Source organism: Pipistrellus kuhlii, unplaced genomic scaffold (assembly GCF_014108245.1).
Source record: "Pipistrellus kuhlii isolate mPipKuh1 unplaced genomic scaffold, mPipKuh1.p scaffold_m20_p_6, whole genome shotgun sequence".
In the NCBI taxonomy this organism is placed as follows: domain Eukaryota; kingdom Metazoa; phylum Chordata; class Mammalia; order Chiroptera; family Vespertilionidae; genus Pipistrellus; species Pipistrellus kuhlii.
The window spans coordinates 3,553,896-3,577,245 of record NW_023425562.1 but is presented as its reverse complement, the minus strand read 5'-3'; the positions used below and the strand labels follow the sequence as shown (position 1 = coordinate 3,577,245).

Below are 23,350 nucleotides of genomic sequence, written 5' to 3'. Positions count from 1 at the left end.
TCTGCTGTTTTCCAGACCAGATGTGGTTAATAGATGAGTCTTTCCACATTTCATGATTGATGTTTCCTCCCATTGTATATATAATGTAGCCCTCTTTCTATGACTCCGCTTTTTAAACGTGTCCTGGGCCCGTGGTCGGCAAACGGCGGCTCTTTGGCCCTTTGAGGGTGGCTCTTCCACAAAACACCACGGCCTGGGCGAGTCTATTTTGAAGAAGTGGCGTCAGAAGAAGCTTCAGTTTAAAAAATGTGGCTCTCCAAAGCAATTTTGCCGACCACTGACCCGGGCAGACACATTGTTCTTCTGACGTGAGTGAGGACCGTGTGTGTTGAGTGCTATGAAGGTGAGGGGTAGGCTGTGGGGTAGAGGGAAGGGGTCTGCACCCATACACGCATGTGGGCTCGGGCGGCCCTTGGGTGTGTGCTGTGTGGCATCGCAGGGGGTCATTGGGGTTTAGAGAGACGAAGTATTCCTGTCTGTTCTCCAGTGCTCCACATCAGACATGGGACTTCAAATGCTATGGGTTGTTTTCTCCTGACTTTCCAGCAGACAGGCAGACGCATGGGCCGCGCTAGAAGTGACTCTTGACCTATCCCCCTCCCTCACTTCTCACACCTCATCCATAAACAAATCCTGTTATTTATTTATTTATTTATTTATTTATTTTATTTTATTTTTACAGAGAGGAAGAGAGAGGGATAGAGAGTTAGAAACATCGATGAGAGAGAATCATCGATCAGCTGCCCTTTGCACACCCCCACTGGGAATGTGCCCGCAACCAAGATACATGCCCTTGACCGGAACTGAACCTGGGACGCTCTATCCACTGAGCCAAACCGGTTTCAGCTGTCTATTGACCTTTTAAATGCTTCAAAACAACGTGCACCTCTCTTCTTCTTCAACCTTCCCTCAGGTCATGCTGTCATTATCCCATCTCAACTATCGCGTTGATTTCCAAACCGTCTCCCCGTCCATTTTTGGCTTTCTGTAACCAACTCCTTCTCTCATCCAGTCTCCACCATCACCACCTCTGATTTGATCAGGCTTTTTCAGTCTTCCCACCACTTCTCCTGGTGCTCAGAGGATGATGACCACACGCCGTGGGACGGCCCTCAGAGCCCACTCATCCCGCCCAGGCTCCCAGGGTGAAGGTGGTGAGGGCCAGGGCCACGTCTGCGTCTGTTTCTCATGGTTAGGTGTCCGGTGAGAAGATTCGTAGGGTGTGTGTGGCTCTAACACCACGGTCAGTGTGTGAGGGCTGGCACTTGGTTTTGCCCTCAGCGCTGCGGCTCCGTTACTGACACGTGACTGTTTTTGCTTCCAAGGTGGCCGTTCTCATCCCCTTCCGCAATCGTCACGAGCACCTGCCCATTTTTTTCCTGCATCTGATTCCAATGCTCCAGAAACAGCGGCTGGAATTCGCCTTTTATGTCATCGAACAGGTGAGAGTGCTTTTCAAAGGGTCACCGAGTCTACTAGAATGCAATACACTCTTCAATGTGGTTAGATTAAAAATATTCAGCTTCAGGTTAACTAGGTAACTAAAATGCTTCGTTTTATATTTAGATATAATTGAGTTTTGGAGTGAACTGGTAGTGGCACATATACTATGTTTTGTTAATCCATTTATCTCATCTTATATCTTACCCATTAGGCTAAATATTTGCTTCTCTCTTCTTTGTATTACCAGCTAAGTATTTCTCTGGCCTCAGTATTTTACATACACAATTCCTTTTGTCTTATTGGAAGCCTTTGAGATCTTTCCCATTCCTGTTCTTTTTTCCTGCTTCTGTAGTTGCCTAGGTTTAGACTGAAACCCATCTTTGGTTTCTTTCTGGCCTTTCCCCCTCCCCGGCTCCCACACATGGGGGCACCTGCTGAATTTCACCCCGGATTTCCACAGAGCATTGCTGAAACTGTGCATTTTGTGTTTCAAATACTTACAATTTGGAAACTTCATGTTTTGACATTGAAGAAGTAATTTTATCCCAATTTTCCCATTTCTTTTTTGCTCACACTAAGCCTGACTAAAAATGTATTTCCTTATGTAACTGTAATGGGAAGTGACCTGTTTTATTTTGTGGCTCTTCCACAAAATACCACGGCCTGGGCAAGTCTATTCTGAGGAAGTGGCGTTAGAAGTTTAAAAAAAAATTTTTTTATTGATTTTGTACAGAGAGGAAGGGAGAGAGATAGAGAGTTAGAAACATCGATGAGAGAGAGTAATCGATCAGCTTCCTCTTGCACACCCCCTACTGGGGATATGCCCGCAACCAAGGTACATGCCCTTGACTGGAATTGAACCCGGGACCCTTCAGTCACCAAGTCGACGCTCTATCCATTGAGCCAAACCGGTTTCGGCTAGAAGTTTAAGTTTACAAAATGTGGCTCTCTTGCCGAAACCAGTTTGGCTCAGTGGATAGAGCATCGGCCTGCAGACTCAAGGGTCCCAAGTTCGATTCCGGTCAAGGGCATGTACCTTGGTTGCGGGCACACCCCCAGTAGTGTGTGTGCAAGAGGCAGCTGATCAATGATTCTCTCTCATTGATGTTTCTAACTCTCCATTCCTCTCTCTTCCTCTCTGTAAAAAAATCAATAAAAACATTAAAAAATAAATAAATAAAAAATGTGGCTCTCCAAAGAAATTTCAGTCGTTGTACTGTTGATATTTGGCTCTGTTGACTAATGAGTTTGTATCCTTGACCAAAATCGAACGTGGGACCTTTCAGATTGCAGGTTGACACTATATCCACTGAGCCAAACTGGTTTCGGCAGGTCTCAGATTTTGCGGGAAATCTCCACCCAGGGAGACACAACCGATTGAACAAAAGGGAGCGTAAAAATATAAAAAACGGAGATCTTGGTAGGAATAGAAGACAACTAAGGAAAGAAAGGATGTGAGCAACTGAAACTCAGAAATAATCTACATCCTGATATTTGACGTACAACAGAAGCAGGAATGCTGTCATTCTGTAAATGTGTTGCTCACTCAGTGGCTAGCCCGGTGGTTGGCAAACTCATTAGTCACCAGAGCCAAATAGCAACAGTACAATGATTTTGAGAGCCACATTTTTTAAACTTCTTCTAACGCCACTTCTTCAGAAAAGACTCGCCCAGGCCGTGGTATTTTGTGGAAGAGCCACACTCAAGGGGCCAAAGAGCCGCATGTGGCTCATGAGCTGCGGTTTGCCGACCACTGGGCCAGATAATGACATTGTCTTGTAGTTGACCAGTGCATGAAACACTGCAGGTAAGTTCCAGTGGGCATGTGAAAGCCCTGCAGGGTGCACCGTCTTACACGGGGTCAGGTGTGTTATTGGCCATGCTCCCCAACGCTAGGCAATGTGAGAGCAGCCAGGCAGCCGGGCCCGGGGGCCTCTGTGTGTGTCTCCCGCGCAGACCGGCTCGCAGCCCTTCAACCGCGCCATGCTCTTCAACGTGGGCTTCCGGGAGGCCACGCGGGACCGGGCGTGGGACTGCGTCATCTTCCACGACGTGGACCACCTGCCCGAGAACGACCGCAACTACTACGGCTGCGGGGCGATGCCCCGGCACTTCGCGGCCAAGCTGGACAAGTACATGTACATGTGAGTGCTGCGGCCCGCCCGGGCGGCGTGACACGCGTGTCGGCCCCCGAGCCCGGCCAGCGCCCAGGAGCGCCTGCCGGCCCGGCCGCCCGCGCGGGAGCCGGGACGGGGCCGCCGGCCGGTCTTGCTCTGACGGACATTTCCCCTAGCCCAGTGCCTTCCGGGCCGTCCGTGGGTCACAGATGGTGGGATTTTGCGCTGTTTCGTGGCCGAGGGATGTCTTGTTGTGTGTACTAGTATGGACCACAGCTGCTTTATTCGCTTGTGTATTTTGGACACTGGGGCTGCTTCCCTCCTTGGCTTTTGTAGATAACGCCGCCATGAACTTGGGCGAATATAGTCTTCTGAATCCGTGTTTTGGGTTTCTTCAAATATGAACCCAGAAGTGGGTCAAGTGGGAGTTCCCTTTTCGGTTTTCTGAGGAAGTTCCACACGGTTCTCCACGGCGGCTGCACCAGCCTGCGTTCCCACCAGCGGGGCACGAGGGTCCGTCTTCTCCTCATCCTCCCCGGCACTTGCTGTCTTATTGATGGCAGCCCTTCGGACCGGTGTGAGATGATGGCACACTGCGGTTTTCATGTGCATTTCTCGTATGTCTCCTGGCCCTCGGCATGTCCTCTTTGGAGGGGTGTCTGTCCAGGTCCTTTGCCAGTTTTTCAGTTGGATGGTGTGAGTTGTGGCGTTGAGTTCTAGGAGCTCTTTATACCTTTTGGATATTAGCCGTATCAGCGGTGTCACTGGCGAGCACACGCTCCCATTCAGCGGGTGCCGGGGCGGGAAGCTGCGTGGCCGGTAAAGCGTGCCCTCGGACCCGGGGCAGGCCCCGCGGCCTCACTGGCTCTGGAAGCGGAGAGGAGAGGAAGGCCTGGGACAGGGCGGCTTCCGGAGCCAGTGGAACCCCGGATTTCGAGTATAAAGTCACGATACCAAACATGGAGTGTCCGTTCCCGCCAGCGGCTCCGGAACACACGCACCAGGTGTGCTTGCCTCACTGGGCGGTGAAAGCGTGTGCATCGGGGCTGCTGTCCGTCTCCCGGAACCTGATTTGAGCGGCATCGTCTTTCCTGGGAGGAGGGCCCTTTCACAGGGCGCCCGGGGGACGGAGGTGTGGCTTGGGTCTCAGGGCGCCCTGCTTGCTTCCTCCAGCCTCCCGTACAAGGAGTTCTTCGGCGGCGTCAGCGGGCTCACCGTGGCGCAGTTCCGGAACATCAACGGCTTCCCCAACGCCTTCTGGGGCTGGGGCGGCGAGGACGACGACCTGTGGAACAGGTGCGTGCGGGGCCGGCCCCCTGGAGGGAACGTGTCCTCGGCTGTCCCGAGGCAAGATGCTTTGGGATGGAAACGCTTGAGATTCCTGAATCCCGCTTGGTGTTTCTAACCACCCCACCACTCCCCTCCCCGCAAGAGGGCCTTCCGACACGATGGACAGCACCCCCGTGAGAGCCGTGGTTGGCAGACTGCAGCTCGAGAGCCACAGGCGGCTCTTTGGCCCCTTCTGGGTGGCTCTTCCACAAACACCACGGCCTGGGCGAGCCTAGGTTGAAGAAGCGGCGTTAGAAGAAGTTTACGTTTAAAAACATGTGGCTCTCCAAAGAATTTTCAACAGCTGTCCTGTTGATATTTGGCTCTGTGGACGAATGCGTTTGCCGACCACTGGCTTAGAGCATTCTTTTGCGTTTTAAATTGAGCTCATATCACCCGCGTTGCCGTGAGATTTTATTTCGTTCTGTTCTCGTTTGCATGCTGCAGGGTTCACTTCGCCGGGTACAACGTGACGAGGCCGGAGGGAGACCTGGGAAAGTACAAATCCATTCCGCACCATCACCGGGGGGAAGTCCAGTTTTTAGGGCGGTAAGTCCAACATCCTCTTCAGAGGCCACGTTCCCGGATCATTTAATGTGTAGGGAAAGCTTTAAAACACGCTCCCCAAAACCTTCCGAAGGGCAGTTTCTGTGCATGCCACTGTTTATATGGAAGGAATGCATTCTCGTGCCTGTTTTGAAAAGTCATACATATATCTGCACACACACATCTATGTCTGTTCTAGTAAAGAGCCCAGTGAACTGGTTATACCACAAAAGCGTTTTCTCAGCAAAAAACACAACACATTTTTCCCCTAAAGGGTGTGTCTCAGTCATAAGGGTGAGAATCGTTTTTTCAGGTGGCATTTTGAGCCTCCTAATAATGCTCACTTAGAACGAGGGTCTCTCGAGGTGTTTCACTACGTTTGAGAACCAACGACTGTATGCGCCGTGGTCAGCAAACTGCGGCTCGTGAGCCACAGACAGCTCTTTGGCCCCCTGAGTGCGGCTCTTCCAAAAATACCACGGCCTGGGCGAGTCTATTCTGAAGAAGCGGTGTTAGTAGAAGTTCAAGTTTAAAAAATGTGGCTCTCCAAAGAAATGTCAGTCGTTGTGCTGTTGGTATTTGGCTCTGTGGACGGATGAGTTTGCCGACCACTGGTCTGGCACATTAAGTGCGTGCATTCACCAGGATGACCCGGAGCATCTTCCCCATCCGTTGTTCCCTTTGGGACGTGTTTCTCTTGCTTCCCTCTTTCCTCTCCGACACCGTAGGTACAAGCTGCTGAGGTACTCGAAGGAGCGCCAGTACATCGACGGGCTCAACAACCTGGTCTGCGCGCCCAGCGTCCTGGTGGACAGGCTGTACACCAACATCTCTGTGAACCTCACGCCCGCGCTGGCGCCCATCGGAGACTACTGACGGCGTGGCCCGCGGCCGCCTGGACGGCCATGCTGACCATGCACACGGGTGTGCTCCCACCGGGGGTTCGTGGTGGATGTGGCCCGGGCCCGTCAGGCAGAGGAGCCGACTGTCCCCGGGGACCAGTGTGGGGTTGTCTACAGCAGCCTCCTCCCTCCCATCCCGAGACGCCCCCTTCCCCCGCCCCCCAGCGAGCGCTGCAGAGACCGGGTGCCATCACTAAGACTGCAGAGAAAGACACTTTTATACTGAGACCTATCATCTCACTCAAGAGAATGCTTTATTTCTGTCCAAACATACTTTGTACATAGGGGATTACATGGATGTGTTTAAACTGTTGAACCATAAGACTGTGTTGGCAGTTTTGCATGTCATGGCCTATGCCTTTATTGGACTTTCATAAACGTTTTTTATTTGCATGGAAACCAGCAGTGTACGTTTAGGAAACGGAACAAAGGTCAGCCCCTGTGGGACACGAAGGAACTGTCAATGATTGGCAGCCGGCGACTGCGGTCAACTGTCATCCTGGTTTTGAGCTTTCGACCTTCAGCCTCCGTGTGGGGAGAAGGCAGCTCTCTAGGCCCCGAGGACGGAAGAACCGTCTCAGGCCGCCTCCCTGCCTGCCTGCCAGGATTGCCCTCGTTTGCCCTTGCTTGCAATCTCCTCAGATTCTGCTAAAATCACCACCACTGCATGACTAATGCCGAGAAACATCTCAAAAGTTGTGGTGTGACATGAGATCCAGCACCTCTTCATGTTCAATGCTTTTCATGTACCTCTGGTGTTAAGTGTCAGGGATTTTGTGCCTCAGTGTTGTGTGTGTTGGCACACTCTTTTGTTTGTTTGTTGTTTTGGTTCATAGTGAATAGCACTTTTATTATTTCCAGTCCAGAAGAGCCAAAATTTTTTTTTTTTAGTTTAAAAAATAAAATAAAAACAATTTTTTAAAAGAATGTGTTCTAATGAAAACCTATAATATACAAATGAATTATACTGTTAGCTAAGAAATGAAATGTTATATTTTTATGAAGATAAATGCTTAGTAGGTAGAAAATAAATCGTAAGTTCAATTCGCAGACTCACAGAATTCAAGTTCGGAAGGCATTCTTTTTCATCTTGCCCAATTTCATTCAAACTTTTTCCCCCCACTTTTAAGAAATTACATCGCTGGTGTTAATTATTAAAATTTCCTCACTAAAAGCATGATTTAATAGAATTATATTCTAACACATAATCAGCTATTTATGTTGATGTTATAAGGCGCGTCTTAGAAAACAGGTCTTATTACCTTGACATCAAGTATGTTACTTTATCTTAAATTTGGATGAAGTTTTTAGGGCAAAAACCAAACAATAATTTTACTTTGAAAATTATCAATTATTGTTAACCAAAGATTCGTTAAATATCTTAAGATATTTTCACAAATTCAAAACAAAAAAATTGTTTATTTATACAATGAATCTTTAACAACAATGGGGAAGAATAGAAATCGGTATTTGAGAGATGTTTGGATAATAGTTGACTCAGAGATTCCTCATTTAAAAGAGAAATATGGTATTTATCTCAGGTTGTAAGTTTAATTTTTGAATTTGCATTTTCTGTGGCAATATTGGTAACACAAATGGTCACCAACCAAATCACAAAATAAGTGAATTTCTTGCACTTTTAGAAAATGGATAGCTCTCTCTGTTATGATATATAACAGAGTTTTTCCAAATTTTTTTCTTAGGAGTATTTCCAAAATATTTGTCTCTAATTTTTTTTTTTTTTTTTTTGCTTGTAGTGAATAATCAAACTGCTCAAAGTAAATTTGTTCTTAGTTTGTCTATCTGCTCATTTTCTGTCTCTCATAGTTACTGTAGTTTAATTCAATGAAATGGAGGAAAGTAAATTAGGATGTTACCATTTGTTGATTGCTAACAAGATAGTTGGGACATAGGAACATCATTAATCCATAAAAATAATTAAAAATATTTTAGTTGTGGAAGAAATTAGGGCTGTTTCTGAGTCTTATTAAGAAATCATATATATTTTTTTAAGGTGGAGCTGCCCACATTTTGAAATCTTTTTATTTTGGTATACATTTTATAGTTTCAGAGAACTCAGTTCTGTTAGTATCTGCCTTATTTTTTTGGATTAAGTCTGATAGTAATTTTTGTTTTCGGAGTGGGCCATGAATATTTTTTTTTTTCTTTTTTTTTCTTCCCCCCCCCCCCCCCCCCCCCAGTTTTGAATATGGTGTGTCATTCTGTGAAAAAACATCTTATTAGTTGGCTTTTTGTCTTTTTTTATTTTTAATTTTGCTTTTTCACCACAGACTTAAAATTGATTTTGGCCTATAATCATTTAGTATATGTTTCAACAAAAGTGACAGAGTTTTGCCCAATTATCTTTACTATTGGAAAATACTAGTAAATCCATTCTACAAGACTAACAAATATCTTGCAAATGCAGACAGTCTTCTTGATTGTTTTGTTTGGTGGCTACATTAGTGAGATGTGTTCTTACCAACGCTAGCAGGTGGGATGCGAGGTATGCCTACGGGGAAAGCACTGCTTCCATTGTAAACAAATCGAGTCAGGCAAGATTAACCCTCTCTACAATGAAGACACTTCAGATAACTTCCTCATTGTATTTCTTAATCTCAGAATCGAGAAGCATTCAGATGTGGACATACAAGGTCCCTCTGGCACTACTAGGAAAGCAACAGTGCCTTCAGCTAGAGGAAGTAACGGTGTTTGATGGGCCTGTTTTCTTAAGATAAATGTTTATTGATTTCAGAGAGAGGAAGGAAGAGGGAAACATCCATGAAGAGAGAGGATCATTGATCAGCTGCCTCCTGCACGCCCCCTATTGGGGATCCAGCTTTGAACCTGGCATGTGCCCTGACCAGCAATTGAACTGTGACCTTCTGGTTCATAGGTCAATGCTCAACCATTGAGCCACACTGGCCGGGCTAATGGGTTTATTTGTAGAAAAAGGAAGAGTGTTCACATTTGCGCTAACATTGAATCAAATTCATAATGAAGACAGTCATTTAAATCTTGCCAAAAATTAGGGTTCAATGAATATTTTTAAAAAATCTAAACTTTTATTAGTATTTTGTGAAAAGGTGGTCAGCAAGAAAACCTTACTTACAATATTGTGTGAATACAAAATTATGCATTAGAAACGAGCTTATACTTCTTTTCCCAGCCAAGAGGTTAACATCCTCTTTAAAACAAAACGGAAAAACATGCAATGCAACATTCTCCCTCTTTTCTGGCTACACATGAGAGAAAGCAGTGTTTGTGCTGTTTTACTGGGTGTTTGTCTTATATTTCCTTATGTGTCTTCTCTCCATGTTAGCACTCAAGACTTATTGTCTGGTATTTGCAAGGATGCCAGTTGAGAGCACAGTGGTGTTTATCAGAAAGAGGAAAATATACTGCGTTTATTTATTAAGATCCAAAAGGCTTTTACCTAAAATGCACCGGATTAAATGCTAGTCATTTCTTGTGTTCTTTGTTTTTTTGCTTCTCATGGAAATGTTTGTACTTTTTTATCATTGTCTTTTATGAAATACAATATTCTGAAGACTTTGTGTGATGGTGTTGTACTCACTTTCTCTTGGAAACTTTTTTTGGGTTTTCTGGGTTTTCCGTTGTTGTGTTTGTGTTTTCCACATAAAAGCAGTCCCACAGAAAGAAAACCCAGGAGCTGTGCTGTGTGCTGATTACCCATCTTCCTCTGGTGGGCGACGTCGCCCTGTGACGCTGTATGATGTTACCTCGGGGACGAGGGCTGGGGAATGGGACAGGGGTCTCTGAATCACTTCTTACAGCAGCATGTGAACTACACTCCTTCAGCTGGACACATTTCATTTAAAAAGAGCCCGGCCAGCAGTGTGGCTCAGTGGTGAGCGTCCACCTATAGACCAGGAGGTTTGATTTTATGTCATTTACATCTCAACAAAGCTGGAGGAGGGGGGTGTTCATGCCTACAAAGACCGTCACAGCAACCCCCAGGCTTGGGGTTTGACCGTGGGCACCATGGCCTCCCCATGCTGACACAGCACTGACCATCACAGCTCTTCTCTGTCTGTCCCCCCATCGCAGGGGGCCTGTTAGCCGCTCTCTCCTCCGGAGGGCCCTGGGAAACGGCTAAAACGTGATGAAGACCCCTCTAGATGTGGGGAAGGAAGTGCTGCTGCTGCTTCTGATTAGTGTGAAAGGCCCTGGATGGGCGGAATGAACGGATTTATCTCCTGGGCACAGAGCGTAGGGCCGACCGGAGGCCACCACGGCCACTCGCGTTCCTGGCAGGATCTCCTTATCAGCATCCATCACTGCTGTGAGGCTTCAGCGGGCAGTCCCTCACTGACCAGATTAACCGGGAGCCCACACACTCCTGTGGCGAATCTGTTTATCCCCTGCATCTCCCGGCTTCCCAACGCTTTCTGCATGGCTTTGAGCAAATACTCCACTTTCTGTATCGCAACTTTCTTATCTCTCCAAAGCCTCCCAAACCCAGTACTCCCAACCACTGGCCCATTTCCTGCCTGTTCAGGGTGGTTTGATTCTACAACCTGAACCTAAAGCACCCATCCCAAATTCCCCCCCCCCGCCCCACCTGCCCCGCCCCACCCATGATTTTTCAGCTTCCAGCTCCTTACAAGCTAGTTCCTACCCTCTGCTTTGCAATTACACTAACCTCCTCCAAGATATCTTGGCTGATGTAGTTTTCTACAGCTTAACTACTCCTCCATCCGTCACATCTATTGTTCAAGTACAACTTGTGATATCTGTAAGATTACAAGCCTATATTAATAAAGAGCTAATATGCTAATTAGACTGAACAGCAGAATGGCCATCCGGATCATTCAGGCTGTGGGGAGCTGTGAGGGGCCGGGGGGGGGGGGGGGGGCGGTGCTGAGCTCCTCGCACGATTCCCTGCACCAGGCCTCTGGCATTAACTGAAGAACCCTCCTGTGGACCACGGCTGACTGAGGTGGACATGCCGTTCCCAAAAGAGGTTCAATTGGCCAATAAACGTGAGACAAGATCTTCAGCATTGCTAAGTAAAGGGAAAAGGAATACAAGTAAATATTAAATGTAAACTTGACATTCAGAATGGCAAGAGGTGCCAATGAAGACAAGCCCAGGGTTAAGTGCCCAAGACAAAGCCCGGAGGAGGTCTCCTGGGGCCCAGGACTGGAAGAACCCCCGTTCGGTGGCTCACAGTAACAGCAACTCATTGTGTCGCGGTCCTGGAAATCAGAAGTTCAACACCAAGGTGCCTGCAGAGCCACGCTCCTTCGGAAACTTGCAGGGGGGCGTCCTTCTGTCCATCCTGGTGTTCTTGGCTCCTTGCCGCGTCCTCTGCCTCTGCGATCACGTGGCCACATGGCCTTCTCCCGACGTGTCTGTGTCTGCCCTCCCACTCCCCCTGTCCTCCCCCTGTGAGGACCCCGTCATGTGGGAGCAGAGCCCATTCCGCATGACCTCCTGTGCACTAACTCATCCGCTAGGACGCTTTCCAAGTCATGTCACCATCACAGGGGTGAGACGTTGGGATTTCAAAAGATCTTTTTAGGGGCCACGTCTCCACCCATAATACTGGCCACGAAAAGGCGTAAGCCAGGATGTTAACACGGAACAACACAGGACAAGGAGAAAGGGGCCGTCTCGGTGGCAGCAGCCTGGTCAGAGGACTAGTGGGAGCCAGGGAGCACGTTTCATTGATGCGGAGATGCTGCGGCCCAGCTCGCAGAGGGCGGAGCAGGGGGCGGAAGGAGGGAGAGGCCGCCCACCAAACAGTTGATTTCAATGAACAACAGTTAAGTGTACTGACAGGAAGTGAGGTTGGGACGCTAAATTCAGTCCTGACACGTGGATAAATGAAAATTTTGTGCTTTCAAACTGTTTGGGTAATAAAAGTCCCTAGCGATTGTATAGCAGCCACATGGAAAAGGAGCATGTTATAAACAGGCAGGCCAGAGACCAATAGCATCACGGCAGCTATTAGATTACATCTTATGAAACCGCCATTATCGGATCATTTAACGTACAAAAATGGCCACTGGCCAGGCACTCACTCCGTCTACACTGGAGAAGGGCCTTACCCCACAGCATCGGAGGCACTGACGTCACGCCCTGTGTTGGAAAGCTCGGTGACAGAGTCCGAACCCACATCCCACTCTTTGGAAGTGTCTGACTCTCTCTGCAGCTGGCTGGAGCGCGGCAAGGCTTTAGATGTGAACGTGGCGGGAGAGGGAAACTCGTTCTGTTCACGGCCTAAGCCTGGGGCCTGCTGCATCCTGGCGGGAGAGGAGGCACCGGACGTGATGGGGGATGACACTGACAGGGTTCCCGTCCAGGAACCCATGGAGCAGCTCCCCCCGGTGGTGGAGACGCTGTGGACCACACAGATCAGTGCTTTTCCCCAGGACGTGGGCTGCTCCGAGAGGTGCCTCCCAGGCAGGGACCACACAGCCCAGTGCACACACTGCCTCCTTCCTTCCCATCTGCCAACCAGGGGGCTTTAGGTCAGAATTTGGAGGAAAACGGAAAGATCATTTTGTTTATGAACATTGAGGCCTGAGCCTGGGGTCCCACCCGTTTCCCTGCCGCGTCCTGGCTGGAGATGGTGCACAAGTTCAAGTCCCTTTAAGCCATCGAGTAAACCACACGGGGCCTGAGTCACCCCTGGAGGAGAGCCACCCCGGAGCCACGGGCCAAGCACCTCTGTGGGACGGGCCTGCGTGGGAAGGGAACTGGGTGTTTGCTGAGCCACTGCGCCCCGGGGCTGTTCTGGCAGCATCACCTCACCCGCCCTGACCCCATACCCTTCAGCATCCTGAACCCCTATCTGGCGCCTCAGCTCACCACCACGTCTCCCGGGCCTGGCCTGGCCATCTGTTCTCTCTCCTGGGAGCACCTCCTTGCTTTTCGACCCGGAAAACCGCCAGCATCCAGGTGAAGTGACACGTATTCCGCATCCGACTCCCTCATGCCCTTTGCGGCTCCCTCTCCTACCCCCGCTGTGCCTGGGCCAGGCTCTGCCAGGTCCTGTGGACACAGTCCCCTTCGCCAAAGACCGGGAGCTCCGTCTTCCCCCGCGTGCAGCCTAAGCAGGCCTCTCGGCACCTGGCAGCACAGGAGCCGGATCCGCCTGAGAGGAGGGCAGGGAGGGCTCTGAGCATCCCTCAGGCCCGGGAGGGGGTGCAGGTGGTCCGAATGCACCAGAGGCTCCCTCCTGCTGTCTGTCCGGGCGGGCCTGAGCTACTCCTGGACCCAGGACGCGCTGGAAGGAAAAGGAGTGACAAGCAGGCCCTGAGAGCGTGTCTTTTGTGCCCACCCGAGGCTGAGGACAGTCCGGTCCTCTCATGTTCGGAATGTGTGTTTTCCATGGCTGCTGGCCGTACTGTGTGTGTGCTCAGCTTGAAAGACAATAAACTGATGAACAAAACAGATCCAGAGACAAGGGATCATGGGACAGACTGTGGAACCTCAGAGGGAAGATTGGGGGCGGGGGGGGGGGGGGGGGGGGAGAGACCAACCAAAGACCTTGTCTGCACATATGTATAACCCATGGCCCAGACAAGGGTGGTGAGGGCCTGGGGGGGAGGGGTAGATTAGAGGAGGTCAATGGGGGGGAGGGGACTATATAATACTTTCACAATAAAGATTAAAAAAACTACAGGGGAAGAAAGAAAAAGAAAGGAACGGAGGGAGGAAGGAAAGGAAAGGAAAGGAAAGGAAAGGAAAGGAAAGGAAAGGAAAGGAAAAAAAGGAGGAAAGTCAGACAATGGAAATGTAGGCATATCTCAGAGTTCGGCCAGAGACTTCGTTGGGTTCCTCTGCTTCTGTGCACGATTTGGAAAACTGTTTCAGAGTACAGCAGGAAATAAAGCGCAAGTGCCACCGGAGGAGAAGTGCTTTCATAAGAACGTTTATTGCCTCTGCCTGGGCTCCTAGCACAGCGTAGGAAGTGGCACGGGGCCTCCGGGGCTCCGTCCTAGGGGGCGCCCACCAGGGCGGTGGTGGAGTAGGAGTAGGGGCTCAGCAGCGCCGCGATCGTGTAGCGCCGCGGGCCCGAGTCGTTGGCCGTGAACACCACCTGCGGAGAGAGCACCGGGTCCAGCGCCGCCGGGAGAGGCTGCCACGGCTTCCCTCCGGGGCAGCTGGGGCGGAGGGGCATCCCGCACGGCCACCGCCCCAGTCAGGCCTGCGCAGCCCCCGGCCGACCCGCTGCTTTCTGTGCAAATCACGCTGGAAGTCACGTGGCCCTGCCCGCCGGAGGGAATCCCAGAATGCCTAGCGGCTGTCCCAGAATGCCTAGGGGCTGACCCAGAATGCCTAGCGGCTGTCCCAGAACGCCTAGGATCTATCCCATAACACCTAGGAGCTGACCCAGAATGCCTAGCAGCTCTCCCAGAACTCGTGGCGGCTGTCTCAAAATGCATAGGGGCTCTCCCAGAATGCCCAGGGGCTCTCCTAGAATGCCCAGCGGCTCTCCCAGAATGCCCAGCGGCTCTCCCAGAATGCCCAGGGGCTCTCCTAGAATGCCCAGCGGCTCTCCCAGAATGCCCAGCGGCTCTCCCAGAATGCCCAGGGGCTCTCCTAGAATGCCCAGCGGCTCTCCCAGAATGCCCAGCGGCTCTCCCAGAATGCCCAGGGGCTCTCCTAGAATGCCCAGCGGCTCTCCCAGAATGCCCAGCGGCTCTCCCAGAATGCCCAGCGGCTCTCCCAGAATGCCCAGGGGCTCTCCCAGAATGCCCATGGGCTCTCCCAGAATGCCCAGCGGCTCTCCTGCCGGTTCGGGGAAGCCAGAGGGAGGATGCGGACTGGCGCCCGCTGGCGGAGGCCAGGAGGACGGCGCCCACCCCGCAGGCTGGACCTCGGCTCCCAGGTAAGCGCTGCTCTGATCGGGTGCCCGCTCCTGGCGGCCTCTCCCCCATCCCGGCCTCCTGTGAAAGCCCGTGTGTGTGAGTGTGAGTGTGTGAGTGAGTGTGTGTGTGTGTGTATATGTGTGTGTGTGTGTGTGAGTGTGTGTGTGGTGTGTGATGTGTGTGTGTGAGTGTGTGTGTGTGTGAGTGTGTGTGTGTCTCTGTGTGTGAGTGAGTGTGTGTGTGTGTGTGAGTGTGTGTGTGAGTGTATGTATGTGTGTGTGTGAGTGTGTCAGTGTGTGTGTGTGAGTGTGTGGTGTGTATGTGTCTGTGTGTGTGAGTGTAAGTGTGTGAGTGTGTGTGAGTGTGTGTGTGAGTATGAGTGTGTGTGAGTGTATGTATGTGTGTGTGTGAGTGTGTGTGTGTGTGTGTGAGTGTGTGTGAGTGTATGTGTGTGTGTGTGTGTGTGTGTGTGTGTGAGAGAGTGTGTGTGAGTGTGAGTGTGTGAGTGTGTGTGAGTGTGTGAGTGTGTGTGTGAGTGTGTGTGTGAGTGTGTGTGTGAGTGTATGTATGTGTGTGTGTGAGTGTGTGTGTGTGTGTGAGTGTGTGTGAGTGTATGTGTGTGTGTGTGTGTGAGAGTGTGTGTGAGTGTGTGAGTGTGTGTGAGTGTGTGAGTGTGTGTGTGTGAGTGTGTGTGTGTGTGTGTGTGTGTGTGTGAGTGTGTGTGTGGCATGGGCCCGGCGGGAGGATGCCGCGGGGCGGTGCCCGGAGCCCGGGTGATGGGCCCTGGCTGAGCCTAAGGGGCTGGTGGCCAGTTCAGCTGGCCCCGCGCTCCCCCGGCCGCGCCGGGCTGGGTGCGGGCAGTGCGGGCCGGGCCGGGCGGATGGGGAGGGCTGGGCTCCGGAGACAGGACTGCCCGGAGGTGTTGGATTTAATTGTTGGTGTGCAGCCCTGGCTGAGCTTAGGACGCGTCCTGGAGAAGTACGTTTTGTTCCAAACGGAGACAGACAGTCTTGATGACGTGGTGACGAGAAAAGAGACCTGACTGAGTCACATCAAAACCAAAACAGCATCGGGAGGGGGGAGAGCCACTGAAGACTCTCTAAGGAGAAAGGCAGTCCCGAAGGCCAAGTCTCTGGAACCAAATTAGAAAGACTTCTTTTTTGTTGGGGGGAGGGGGCTGTTTGCACATCAACTTTTATTTTTTATTAAACACACACACCACATTTGTTGGAATTATTGCAGATGCCTCCCCCATTGCTCCCCCAATGATCCCTTCTAGCCCACATCTACCCCCATCCCAGGTAGGAAAACACCTTCTCTCTCAGAGTGACATTGGCCTCCATTCCCATTTAATTCTTCTGAAAGTTATAAAGGGCATAACCTGTGCTCAAAATTCCACGCAACGAAGAGGACAGATAGCTCCGAAGGAGATTCCTAATGCTCCCTGCCTCAGAAGGCCCCTGGGGCTGGCCGCGGAGCGGGGACGGTGCTGAAGGACAGCGGTGTCCCGGTGGGAAAGGGACTCCCAGGGCTCATGCGTGACTGCTGGCTCTCTGCCCTTCCCCAGATCCATTCAGGATCCAAGTGGCTCATGGTCCTGCCTAACGCATTCCAAGGGCAGAGATGTGTTTTCTCATTTGCATCTCTGGCACCTAGCAGAGTGCTCAACACATAGCTTTCCATTGCTAAGTGTTTGTTGAATGAAGACTAAAAGGCTGAAGCGTGGTCTGATGACTAGAAGCAAGGTCATGAGTGGCACGGAACCATGGGACCATCAGGCTGAGATCTAGGGCAGACAGGGCCGAGGGAGGCGGGTCCGGTGCTCCAGGGTAGGGCCCGGGACTAGGGACTCGTGTCTGTAATGGGCGCCATCTAACCCGCACCTGAAGGGACCAGCCTCCGGGGCTTGCTGCCTGGCTGAGGAGTAGCCAGAGACAGGCTTCTTGGCAGGTGAGGTTATCTTCCTCACTTGTGGGCTCCGGGAGTCAAACAGCCCCTCGTTTCCCTGGCAACACTGTCTGCTGAAAGAACGTGGTATGTCTTTGGAAAGCCTCATCCATGACTAAGCCAGAGAGAATGGTTCCCTCTCATGCCCGGCTAATTTTGGTGTGTTAGTTGATCTTTAACTCTGAGCACCATGTGTGGATGCTATTTCCACGGCCGCCATCTGTTTTAAATGACTGAAGGAATGATAGACAAGGGGGAGGCAGAGAGATGGGCCGGCCCATGTGTAACTCTGAGGTTCCTAGTGCCTCATAAATAGAGGAATAGGGTGCGTACCAGGCGTTACAAATGCGGTATTCTATTATTATTATTATTATTATTATTATTAGCTGGTCTTCTCCCAGGAAGAAAGCTGAGGCACACCTGAGTCTAATTCAGCGGGGGCCCTCCTGATAAATATTACTGTTTCTCCCCTTACCAGCCCTGTGACCTTTAACAAGTTAATTAACTTCCCTGAGCCTTGTTTTCTTCATCTGTACAATGGACATAACAATGGGACTGACTCCAGTGGGTGGTTGATGAACATTAAATAGGTTAAATACAGAAAAGACAGCAGTGGCTGGCCTGTGATAGGTGCTTGATAAATGTTTTCTGTTGTGCTGCCATTATTATTTTGACTTTGTCATCTCTATGTGCATTGCCCTCAAACACTTATTCAAACCTCTGAGTTCCAGATGTGTTTTGGAATGAAGAGTGCTCCAGACTTTAGAGGAGTAAAATAATACATCTATCTTTTGTTACATAACAGCCAGAGTGGCCTGGAGGGCAGCCTAATCGTTCAACATATTAGTATTTCTTCAGCAAACAAACAAGTATCCCTATTCGGTAGAATGAGTGAAGACTATAAAGGGCATTGCGTGAGTTCAGGTCATGTCACTAAGTGAGTTTTCACCCAACCCAGGGAGGAAGTTGGCTTTTCAGGGCTTGTGGATTTCTGACTGTAGAAACGAGAAAGGGAACTGGAAATGTCACTGCCATTTCTATGGTCTAGGGTCTTACAGGGCAGAATGTGCATGTGCAGGGATTAGCAACCACCACCAGAGCATCTGTGCACTCACCTCCGCATATTCATGGAACGGGGTGATGCCCAGCTCCTTCCAGTAGGCTTTGGTGTCTAACTCCACTCTGTATACCCCTTCCACGAACTTCTCCGCGGTGGTGAGCCCATGGAGCTCTCCAAAGTCACTGGTTTTCCTGAAAGGGCAAAGATCCAGGCTAAGCTAGGCTTTAGGGGCAAGGACACCACACACACATACACACACACACCCACTCATACACACACACACTCATACACTTTCTCTCTCTCACACACACATACACACACACACACTCATACACTTTCTCTCACACACATACACACACACACTCACTCATACACACACACTCATACACTTTCTCTCTTTCTCTCTCACACACACATACACACACACACCCACTCATACACACACACACTCATACACTTTCTCTCTCTCACACACATACACACACACACTCACTCATACACACACTCATACACTTTCTCTCTCTCACACACACACATACATGCACACACACACACACACACTTTCTCTCACACACCCACATACACACTCACACATACACACTCACACACTCAGGAGCAGTCTGTGTATGTGTATATCTATTTTTCTCAACCAGGCAGATTAGAGAAAACTCTACTGTCTGAAATGCACTGACAGGAAATTGGTCAGAAATGTTTCTGAAAGCTCATCCATCATAGGTGCTTTCCTCTCAGGAGAACAAGACGGAAGTATAGTGTTTCCCCTGAAGAAGAGTCGTCACCCTTCAGGGTTGGTGCTTGGGTAGAACTTCGTGACAAGCCCTGGAAGCGGCCCTAAGTCTCTCTGACTCCCGTTCCCCATGACACTAGGGTCTCATGATGTGGGAGTCTTTGGAGGTGGTATCGTTTGTACACGTAGTTGAACCCCAAAATACAGTGAGAAACATGTATCTGACTCTCCCATCGTTTATATGTTTAATCTCTTTGGTAACTCTTTGTCAATAACAAATACTAGGCAATTCCTTTTAACTTTTAAAAAAATTGGTCAACTTCTATTTCCATACAAGTTCCAGTTCAATAGCTGTTGTCGTTCCGCGAAGACTAAGACAGATAAATTGGAAGATATCTTTACTGCCTCTGCCTCTGACCTTTGCCCTCCACCATTCTTTTTTTCCAGGAAGTAAATCTTTCAATATCCTTTTTTTTGTGTGTCTTGTCATAAGAAAAAAGATTCAGCCAAAACCGGTTTGGCTCAGCGGTAGAGCGTCGGTCTGCGGACTGAAAGGTCCCAGGTTTGATTCCGGTCAAGGGCATGTACCTTGGTTGCAGGCACGTCCCTGGTAGGGGGTGTGCAAGAGGCAGCTGGTAGATGTTTCTCTCTCATCGACATTTCTAGCTCTCTATCTCTCTCCCTTTCTCTCTGTAAAAAATTCAATAAAATATATTGCTTAGAATGCTCTTAACAGCTTTCCACATCATGCTTGGCATTCTTTATAAAAGCAAATGAATTAAGAAATAAAAACTCCATTGGAACCACACCAAAGGAGATGGCCTTGCCAGTGATGGGTGAGACTCCTAATGTGGTCCTTGGATTCTGTTAAGGCCTACAGAAACTGGCTCCCTGGAGACAAGCACTTACAGGATTACTTCCTTCGGAGGCTCCTTTCTTTCAATTAGTTGATGGAAGTTCACGAATATGCACTTAAAAAACAGGCTTGCCAGTGGAGGCGGAAAAACTCCCTAACCATTGTGAAGCGGTCGTGGAAGGTTGTTTTGCCCCTGGCCTGTGGCTGGGCTTTGTGTGATGCGGCTCCCTCTCCGGGCTCGTTCTCACCCTCACCGAGCCACCGGCCCCTGGCCCTGAGGAGCAGGCGCAGGCCCTGGTGAAGGCCCTGGGTTCCGGGTGATCCAGGAAGGCCTGGTCAGCCCGGCCCTCGGCTCCTTTCTTCATTAATAAGCAAAGAATTGTATGTCTTCCCTGCTATTCCAGGACAAGGACTCAGCTGGAGGGTTATGTCCGGTCACCAAGGAAAGCCCTGAAGTTCCATGTGCACTTTCGTACGTGTGTGTGTGTGTGAGTGTGTGTGTGTGTGTGTGTGTGTGTGTGAGTGTGTGTGTGTGTTTTCCTGGCACGGAGTCCCTTTTTAAAACATTCTGTGACCCTAAGGGGGGTGAACCACTGCTGCGTGGAGCAGGTGGCGGGCTCCTCCCCACCGCCAGCCCAAGTGCTGCTCAGGCTCCTGCTCACTCCCAGTGCGCGCAGCCAGGGAGGACTCCTTCTCAGGCCCTGGACCTCTGCCCGAATTGTCACTCTGTGTGTAGATTCTTTAGCGAATGATACGAGCCCCCCTCTCCAACACGTGGCAGGCGAACGGGAGATAAACCAAAGCCCCCGGCTGGCGGGGCAGCTTACCCCTCGGCGAAGGGCTCCCAGGCCCCGTCGGCAGTCCTCTTGAACACCTTCACGGCCACGTTGACAGCAGGGCTGCCTCGGACAGCATCCAGGACCTTGACCATCAGGGGACACTTGGACTCGCCAGTGCCCTGGGCATGGAGGGGAAAAGGGAGAAGTCAGCAGAACTGGCAGGACTGAGAGAGTCTGTTCCTCCTGGGACGGTGTCTGCCGCAGACACGCTGCAGGTAGCTGGGGCATGCATAGTGCATTTTAGGGGTGCCGCAGGCCCCTGAGCACAGGTGCTTTGTTAAGCTTCGCCATTTGAGGGGGATTACTGGAAAGATGTCCTGTGCCATCGAGCCAAGTCGTTTTCCCGGAGAGCATGTTAGCCATGTTAGCTATGTAACATGTTACATGTTAGCCAGTAGCTGCTGCAGTAAAGCCCCCTGACCAGTTGCAGATTCATGTCCTCACCATTGGGTAGGATTAGCTCATTCTCCTACAGACTTAAGAACTACACATCTGACTGGAGCACTGTCTCCAAGCTTTTCACAGATTAACCTGTAAATACTTCATTTAGACTAGCTAAAGGGAAAACACTTTATAAGAGGATGTATTTCTAAAAATTCAGTAGGAATAGCTTCATGAATACCCTGCCTTTCTTTCTACCATCTGCCTGGGGAAACTGAGGCACCATGCATGGCAACCCCAGTGCACCAGGGCCGTAGAGGAGAGCGCCCAGAACCCAGCCCAGCCCGTGAGCTCTGCGGGGCTCCATCCCTTTTGAAGTTGGAGTCGATAATGTTTAAAAATAGATCCCAGTGCCCTGGCCCCAGGAACAGAGGCCGGATGGCGAAGCTGGAGGCAGTGGCTCCTTCATGTAGCGCACATGGGGATGCACACAAGGACTCGGACACTCACCGCAGGCCCGGCCTCCGCCGCGAACGCCAGTCCCGCCAGGCAGAGGAGCAGGAGACGGAGGGCAGCCATCCCGGCAAGACAAGAGCCACGGGCCTCTGGCCGGTCGCTGCGAGGCTGTGGCTTTTATACCCACTCCCCCAGGCCAGGCCCCCATCCCTGCCCACCTGACCCCAAAGCTGCTGACTCCGATTATTGACTTAGTCAACAAAGGGAGAATAAGTAACCCACTCAAATATGAACCTTGTCTGGAGAGATTAGAGCGTCGGAACTTAACTATGAAATATTCTTAACGGCTCATCTGACCAGCTGGGTGCCCAAAGCCAAACCTGCCAGAACAGCACACACTCGTTCTGCACCCTCCTTGGCGGGATGAAGTGACATTCTTGGGATTTTTCCCTCCTTTACCTATTTCTGTGCATGCTTTCCATTTTCTGCACACTTTATCTTTGGTTTGAGATGGCAGATGCAAGCTGTAAGAGTTGCTTTCACACCGAATGACACTTGCCGCACAGGCTTAGTGGTGTGCGTTAGGAGACATCACAGCACTTGGTATGTGCCCATGAGGCAGCAAGAAAACGTCCTTGGCAGCGCTTACATTGTAAAAAGTCCATGTTTTAGCCAAATTAAGTTTTCTGGAAGTTCAGTCAGGAATTCTCCAGTCTTGTTCTTCCCAGACAAGGCTCATGCCAGCCCAAAGAATGATGCCAGCCCCGCTCGGGCAGAGGCCCGCAGTGAAGAGGCCACACGGCCTCGCTGCTCTCCCGCATCGCCTGTGCGGGAACCCGGCTGCCCAGTCGGTTCCTGTCGGCGTGCAAAGTCCCGGCAGGAAGGACAGGCGGCCGGGGGAGTGGAGGCCTCAGCTGGCAGGCGCTCTGCCTCTCCGTCAAGTGAAAAGTCCAAGAAGTGGAAGACTTTATGGTGTAACCTCAGGTGCCACCCTCCCATTTCCGAGGCAGGATTGCCAGCAGCATCGTCGTACTCAGCTCTTTTCCCTGTCCCTGCACGTCCCGTTTCTCTACGTTCTTGCCTGGCCTCTGGGGAATTTGCCTTTGTAGCTGCTGATCTTATAGCCTTTGAAGCAGTGAACGACAGTTTATTTGCTTTTACTGAATAGACATTCTCACTCCTTGAAGTGGTTGCACCAATTTCCATTCCCATCAACTGCCCGAGGGCTCCCTTCCCCCACATCCTCGCCAACACTTACTCCTTCTCCACAGCAGCCATTTTAACAAGTGTGAGGTGATAGTTCATTGTGGTTATTCATCATTTGTGATGTTTAACCTAAATATGGGAACTTTTGCCTCTCATCATGTTAGTCCCACCTCCCCTCGCCATCCTATTGACACCGGGTAACAGCTGATTCTGTGATTGACTGCAAGTAGCAAGCCTCCCAAGCCTCATGCCCTTGGCTGCTGTGATTTGCTTGCCCTTGAACTGTCATTGATCTGGAAATCGTGAATAAAATTTGAATTTGAACAAGAGAAGAAGGTGGAGGGAATTCAGAGTACAAATGGCAATTCAGAGTACAGTGGCATACCAGATCTGATTGTTGAATCATTGATAAACTTAGATGTTATTTTTAACATAAGAAGAAGAGGAGCCCTGGACAGTTTTCAGGAGAGAGAAGGGAAGGCTGAGAGAGGAGGAAGGAAAAAAGGGAGAGAGAAGGGAAGGCTGAGAGGAGGAAGGAAAAAGCAGAGGAGAGTGGGCATGCATTCTTGGCCAGAGGACTGTTTGGTGGAACAAACGGCAATCACAAGTACAAGGGAAGCCCAGCGTGCCCCAGGGAGAGGAGTTTGTGAGGATGGGATGTGGACAGCGAAGACTCC

At 50.4% G+C, this 23,350-nt stretch overlaps 2 protein-coding genes across 8 annotated transcripts in view; one reads left to right on the top strand and one right to left on the bottom strand.

Moving 5' to 3' along the window:
• B4GALT6 (beta-1,4-galactosyltransferase 6) overlaps positions 1–7,121 on the top strand; it is a 28,389-nt gene extending 21,268 nt beyond the window's left edge. For both annotated transcript variants that reach the window (XM_036418834.2, XM_036418833.2), the window contains 5 exons: positions 1,326–1,442; positions 3,400–3,587; positions 4,734–4,856; positions 5,337–5,438; positions 6,164–7,121. In XM_036418834.2, the coding sequence (XP_036274727.1) occupies positions 1,326–1,442; positions 3,400–3,587; positions 4,734–4,856; positions 5,337–5,438; positions 6,164–6,311 (678 nt within the window). In that variant the 3' untranslated portion in view covers positions 6,312–7,121. The remainder of the gene's footprint in view (positions 1–1,325; positions 1,443–3,399; positions 3,588–4,733; positions 4,857–5,336; positions 5,439–6,163) is intronic.
• Positions 1–21,680, bottom strand: part of TTR (transthyretin) — a 28,391-nt gene extending 6,711 nt beyond the window's left edge. Inside the window, exons 1-7 of one of the 6 annotated variants that reach the window (XM_045574481.1) lie at positions 21,522–21,680; positions 20,619–20,749; positions 18,246–18,381; positions 14,290–14,411; positions 11,602–11,605; positions 11,287–11,291; positions 3,901–3,912 (exon numbers count right to left, since the gene is read on the bottom strand). In XM_045574481.1, the coding sequence (XP_045430437.1) occupies positions 14,310–14,411; positions 18,246–18,381; positions 20,619–20,749; positions 21,522–21,590 (438 nt within the window). In that variant the 5' untranslated portion in view covers positions 21,591–21,680 and the 3' untranslated portion in view covers positions 3,901–3,912; positions 11,287–11,291; positions 11,602–11,605; positions 14,290–14,309. Of the gene's footprint in view, positions 1–3,900; positions 3,913–4,886; positions 4,898–11,286; positions 11,292–11,601; positions 11,606–13,086; positions 13,098–13,534; positions 13,545–14,212; positions 14,412–18,245; positions 18,382–20,618; positions 20,750–21,521 lie in introns of those variants that run through there. The other 5 variants (XM_045574478.1, XM_045574479.1, XM_045574480.1 and 2 more) reach the window with 5 other exon arrangements.
• Between the last annotated feature and the right edge of the window lie 1,670 nt (positions 21,681–23,350).